Genomic DNA, 6047 nt, shown 5'->3' on the forward strand with positions numbered 1-6047 from the left:
GTGCTCTAGTTTATCATCATTATTTTGTGTTAGTATGTATTTGTGGTACGCATTTTTCTTAGCCAGAAGGCAGCATCTAATTTCATTGTTCCACCATTTCGGTTTGGTGTTTTTTACCTTCCGTCTGTTTCGTTGCGGTACACACTAAAACGTAGTTTCATTTAACTTTTTAGCAAAGACTTCCCATGCGTTGTTTATGTCTGGTGTTTCCAGCAGTTCATTCCAGTCTATGGATGCAAGCTGCATGCGAAGTCTCTCAAAGTTAGCACGCCGATAGTCTGGCACTTTTTCTTTACTTTCGCTTACTTTAGCTTTGTCAATATTTATGGTGAAAAGTAAGCTACGATGATCGCTGGAACTCAGTTCTGGTCCAATTTTTAGGTCTTTTACTGACTCTTCACCAGTTGTTAAAACAATATCTAGGATATTGTTACCTCTCGTCGGATGCATGACGTGCTGGTGGAGGGAGCTTTCAAGGATACTCCCGTAGAGATGCTGGCCTGCGTGAGCCGTCAGTGGTTCACCCCACCTCGTGACCGGAAGATTAAAGTCCCCCATAATTATGCAATTATTAACGCAGCAAATGTCCGCGATAAGGAGGAGGAGGAGGAGGAGGAGAGGAAAGAAGATGAAGAGGGATAGTGTAGTGGTGGTGGTAGTAGTAGTAGTAGTAGTAGTAACAGTAGTAGTAGTAGTAGTAGTAGTAGTAGCAGTAGTAGTAGTAGTAGTAGTAACAGTAGTAGTAGTAGCAGTAGTAGTAGTAGTAGTAGTAGTAGTAGTAACAGTAGTAGTAGTAGCAGTAGTGGTAGTAGTAGTAGCAGTAGTAGTAGTAGTAGTAGTAGTAGTAGTAACAGTAGTAGTAGTAGTAATAATAGTGGTAGTAGTAATAGTGGTAGCAGTAGTAGTAGTAGTAGTAATAGTAATAATAATAATAATGGTAGTGATAATAATAGTAAAAGCAGTAGTAGATAGAGTAGAGGTAGAGTGAATTTATAGTTAACAACTAATGTTTATATTATAGAGTATTAGATATGGTTGGATGCCACAGTCATTAGCGAGAGCTGGGGCTAATGACCTCCAAGTAATGGAGCCCCTAATTGACACATCAATAAACATGGGGTGGAGGTATTAGTAGTAGTAGTAGTAGTAGTAGTAGTAGTAGTAGTAGTAGTAGTAGTAGTAGTGGCAGCAGTAGTAGTAGTAGCAACAATAGCAGTAACAGTAGTAGTAGCAGCAGTACAGTAGCAGTAGCAGTAGTGGTAGTACTAGTAATAGTAGTAGTAGCAGTAATAGTAGTAGTAGTAGTAGTAGCAGTAGTAGTAGAAGTAGTAATAGTAATAATAATAATGGTAGTGATAATAATAGTAAAAGCAGTAGTAGTAGTAGTAGCAGTAACAGTAGTAGCAATAGTCATGGTGGTAGTAGCAGTAACAGTAGTAGTAGCAACAATAGCAGTAATAGTAGTAGTAGCAGCAACAATAGCAGTAACAGTAGTAGCAATAGTCATGGTGGTAGTAGCAGTAACAGTAGTAGCAATAGTCATGGTGGTAGTAGCAGTAACAGTAGTAGCAATAGTCATGGTGGTAGTAGCAGTAACAGTAGTAGCAATAGTCATGGTGGTAGTAGCAGTAACAGTAGTAGCAATAGTCATGGTGGTAGTAGCAGTAACAACAACACCAAAAATGACAGAAACACTAAGAATAAGAACAAATATCACAGAAGCCTTTATAAAAAAAAATAAATAAATAAAAAAGTAAAGTAATGGAGAGAGAGAGAGAGAGAGAGAGAGAGAGAGAGAGAGAGAGAGAGAGAGAGAGAGAGAGAGAGAGAGAGAGAGAAGGCAAGATTAATCCCGGCCAGCCTCCGCCTCTGCTCCCTGGAAAAAGAAGGAAAAAGGGAATATGGGATGTAACTGTCTAATCTCTTGCACAGGACTTACTTTTTCCCTTGCAGGTGAAGGTGGGCAGGAAATGTTGAACCATTGCTGGGAATTTTATTTGATGCGTAGAGTGATTTGGGCTTAAGGGAGAGAGAGGGAGAGAGAGAGAGAGAGAGTGGGGGGTTGAAAAAAAAAAAGAAAACGGCGAAAAGAGTGAGAGGTAGAGGAAGAAGAGGGGGGATTCGAAGGCAGAGAGGTAAGAAGGTATGGACAATGAGAGCAGGAATACTAGATGAATTTAGGAAGCAGGAATGGAAGTGGGAGAGATGAAAAGTGGAAAATGGGGAAAATAAGAGGAAAATAGCGCGGGGAAGAGGAGGAAGAGGGAAGAAGATATAAGTGAGAACAATAAGATGAAAGATGAAAACAGGAATTGAAACAGGAGTGACAAATGAAGGAGTGAAAGACAAGAATTAATGAAAAGTAAATAAAAACTCTAATGAAGAGGGAGAAATATATGAACGAGGCAAGGGGATGAAAGGAGGAAGAAGAAAGAGAATCAGAAAGAATTAAAAATAGATGAGGGGAAAACTAGAAAATCAGGAGGAAAAGGAGGAAAGAGGTACAGAAAGAAGATTGTTTATGAGAAGTAGAAAGAAATCAATTTTATGAGAAGTAGAAAGAAATCAGTAAGGATGGAAAAAAAAGTGAAAAGAGAAAAAGCAGAAAGGAAAGGAGTATTGAAGAGGCGACGGAAAAAAGGTACAGATGACAAAGAAGAGGAAAAAAAGTGAGACGGGGAAGAAAAGAGCACCGCCATATTATAAAATGAAGCCTTTGAAGGAGAAAGAGAAAAAAGCTTTTATTTTCAACCATAAATTGAATTGGTATCATATTGCGATGTCCCTTCATAGTTTTTCCATCGTTGGTCGTTGGCCTCTTTCTTTTCCTCCTCCTTTTCCTCCTCTTCTCTCCTCTGACCCTCCTTTGTCTGATACTCTCCTCCCATCTTCTTTTACCTTTAATACCGTAAAGTTTCAGGTAAGCCGTTAAGGAATTGTGACCCGCCATGAAAGAACTGCTCCCTTATGAACCGGTCAGGGACATATTGCAGCAAAGAGACAGAACATTAATTTTGCTTAATAAGAGAAAAGGAAAGGAAAGAGTAAGAGGAAAATAGACGACCCAGACGGTGAGAAGGAACACGTCAGGGAGTGCCCTTTCTGAGGCAACACTTCAGACCAACAATTCAGCACGATTCAAGCTTCTGTTGTCATGTAGTGGTGCTTGGGAAGTTCTGCCCCGGGCCCTGGTGTGGAGACCCGTGTACTCTGCGAAACTGTCCCTCCCTCGTGCTGTGTGATCGCCCATTGAAACTTAGGACCATATTCTGGAACACTTCTTCGCCCCACCTCCGGGTTTTTTAAGGGAGTTTTTACGGTTCTAGTGACAGATTAACAAGATTTCTTCATTATTAACAGGAGAAACACTCGTGATAACCTGGCTAATCATCTCTGTAACATTTTTCCGGATTCTCAAGAGTGTTTTTTTTTCTGTTAATAATATAGAAATCTTGTTAACCATTTCACTGCTATGGTCGTTTTATGAAGACTCAAAACACTGTAAAAATAAGATCACTTGCTCGGACACAGAAAAAGAAAGAATAGGAAGTTAATTTTGTATTTTTAAAGCTACAGAACTATCTAAGAGTGTAATAGAGAAAATAGGTGTCTCAGAAGTTAATGGAAATTATAGGGAAAATTCTGTAGCATTGAAAGGGTTACTCTATCAGTTGAACCGCAGAAACACCCTCAGGAACCCGTGTCACTTCAACTAAAGCTTATTGAAAGTAGTCGAGGTGTGCGGGCAAAAATGTTTCAGAGTACAGTCCAATATACGACTCTGCTATTTACCTCCTGCCTGGGGTATATAGATAGATTACCATAACAATTAGCTTCACCATGGCAACGTGTCCTCCTGTCACCATTATCATCGCCACCATATCTAAATCGCCCGTGCATAAACTGTCACGCTGCTTGGTGCTTTCCCGTCATTTCCCATCACTCCCCGTTACTTCACATCACTCCCCATCACTTCTTATCACTTCCCAAAATTTCTCGTCATCTCCCATCACTTCATATTTCCCATCTCTTCCCATAACCTCCCGTCACTTTCCGTCACTCCTCGTCACATCCCGTCACTTCCCATCACTTCCTGTAACTTCCCTTCACTTCCCATCACTTCCCATCATCTCCCATCACTTCCCGTCACACCATCGACCAGGCCCGTGCCGCAGCCCATCAGTGCTGCTCCCCCATCCCTGCCAGCGCGTGCCGCCCCATAGCCAGGCGTCAGATATCACGTCCCCATCACCGCAGTAAAATAGTGTTTCATATATACACTCCTGAATCATTCATTGGCACATGCTATACATAAATCACTCACTGAACTCTCCATATACATTGCATCACTCTCCCTCCCCATCCCTCCCCGTCACTCCCTCCCTCCCTCTCTCTTTTTAATCTTGATAACGTGGATTTTTTTTTTTTTTTTTTTTTTTTTTGTTAGACTGAATTGTTTTGTTATTCACCTGTCGTTCGTATATCGCCACTTGACTTTGCTTTTGTTTACGTTTATTTATTATATTGTCTCATCAGTTTTTTTTTTTTTTTTGTCATCTTTTGTCAACTGTTTGTTATTCATTCACCTGTCACTTATTTATCCGCCAATTTATTTATTTTATTTATTTTTTTACGTTTATTTGTTCATTACCTCGTCCATTTTTTTTTTTTTTTATTCTCTCGTTATGAATCTTGATAGCCTTGAATATTGTGTGCATATATATATTTTTAGTCAACTTTGTCAATTGCCCGTGTTATTTATTTACCTGTTATCATTCGCCGCTTGATTTTACATTTATGAATTTTGCATCATCAATTTACACCGTGATGGACTCCATGAATATTCCCCCTCAGAACCTTTTCACCGCCCCCGGACACACACACACACACACACACACACACACACACACACACACACACACACACACACACACACACACACACACACACACACACACACACACACACATAACCTAAAACTAAACTGCCACCTGCGAACATACATACGAACAAACCCATGCTAGGTACTTCCTTTACTGCATTATTCACCTTACCTTCTTCCTCCTTTACCTGAAAGAAAAAAAAAGGCAGTGTTCGGTACATACTCTTTCCCTTACCACTCTCTCTCCTTGCTTCCCTTACCTGTTTTACCTGCAAAAAAAGGGTCAGTCTTGTTTCCAGCGCGGCCGTAACCTTGTAATCTAAGTCCATTCACTTTTCTGCTTCGCTTCGGGAGTGGCTGCCGTACCGGGATTTCCTTTTCTTCTCTTTTTACCGTGTTTTTCTCAATGTCTGAATGGGCTGGAGCGGACGGAGGTACCTTTGTGCAGCGGGACTCCGGGGAATAGAGAGGAATAGCGGGGTGGCTTTGTATGGGGTAAAGGTGGAGAGGGGCGTGGTGGGGAGGCTGGGTTAGGAGAGGTGGTAGTTATGGGTGTGGAGATGGGGAGAGAGGCTTGGTATATTATATAGGAGATCGGGAGGAACTGAATAAAGTGTGGAGATTGGGAGAGGAGAGATAGGCTGGATATGTCTGGGAGATGGGGAGAGAGAGGCTGGGTATGTTTGCGAGATAGGGAGAGATGTGGATGACTGGGAGATGAGAGAGATAGGGACAGTTTGGGTATGTTTGGGAGATGGAGAGAGGAGAACTAGGTGTGTTTGGGAGTTGGGGAGAGAGAGAGGGGAGATGCAGATAGTGTGGCTGGGTATGTCTGCGAGATGGGAAGGAACTGGACATGGTGTGGAAGATGGGGATAGATGGGCTGAATATAGTATGGAGATGGGAGGTGAGACTGAATAAGTTTGGGAGATGGGGCTGGGTGTAATGGGCAGGTAGGGAGACAGAGACTGGATATGATATGGATAAGGGGAGAGAAGAGCTGTATGTGGATGGATACGAGAAGAGAGGGGATGGATATGGTGTGGATACAAGAAAATAACGGGAGAAAGGAAAGGAAGCTGCAAGAAGCCATCAGGTTTACACGTAGCATTCACACAACGAAACATATCTATTTCTACTAACATCTTCATCCATAAAATTGTGT

General features: G+C 41.6%; 1 protein-coding gene across 1 annotated transcript; it reads left to right on the forward strand.

The window, feature by feature from the left end:
• Window positions 1–663: 663 nt before the first annotated feature.
• On the forward strand, window positions 664–5321 carry LOC135111481 (uncharacterized protein DDB_G0271670-like; the record flags this gene model as incomplete). Its single annotated transcript, XM_064024800.1, is given in 3 exon segments — window positions 664–961; window positions 1126–1238; window positions 1241–5321. Coding segments are annotated over 3 exon segments (912 nt in total), but the record flags the coding sequence as incomplete, so codon positions are not given.
• Window positions 5322–6047: the final 726 nt, after the last annotated feature.

The sequence above is a fragment of the Scylla paramamosain genome, chromosome 22, assembly GCF_035594125.1.
Source record: "Scylla paramamosain isolate STU-SP2022 chromosome 22, ASM3559412v1, whole genome shotgun sequence".
Lineage (NCBI taxonomy): Eukaryota > Metazoa > Arthropoda > Malacostraca > Decapoda > Portunidae > Scylla > Scylla paramamosain.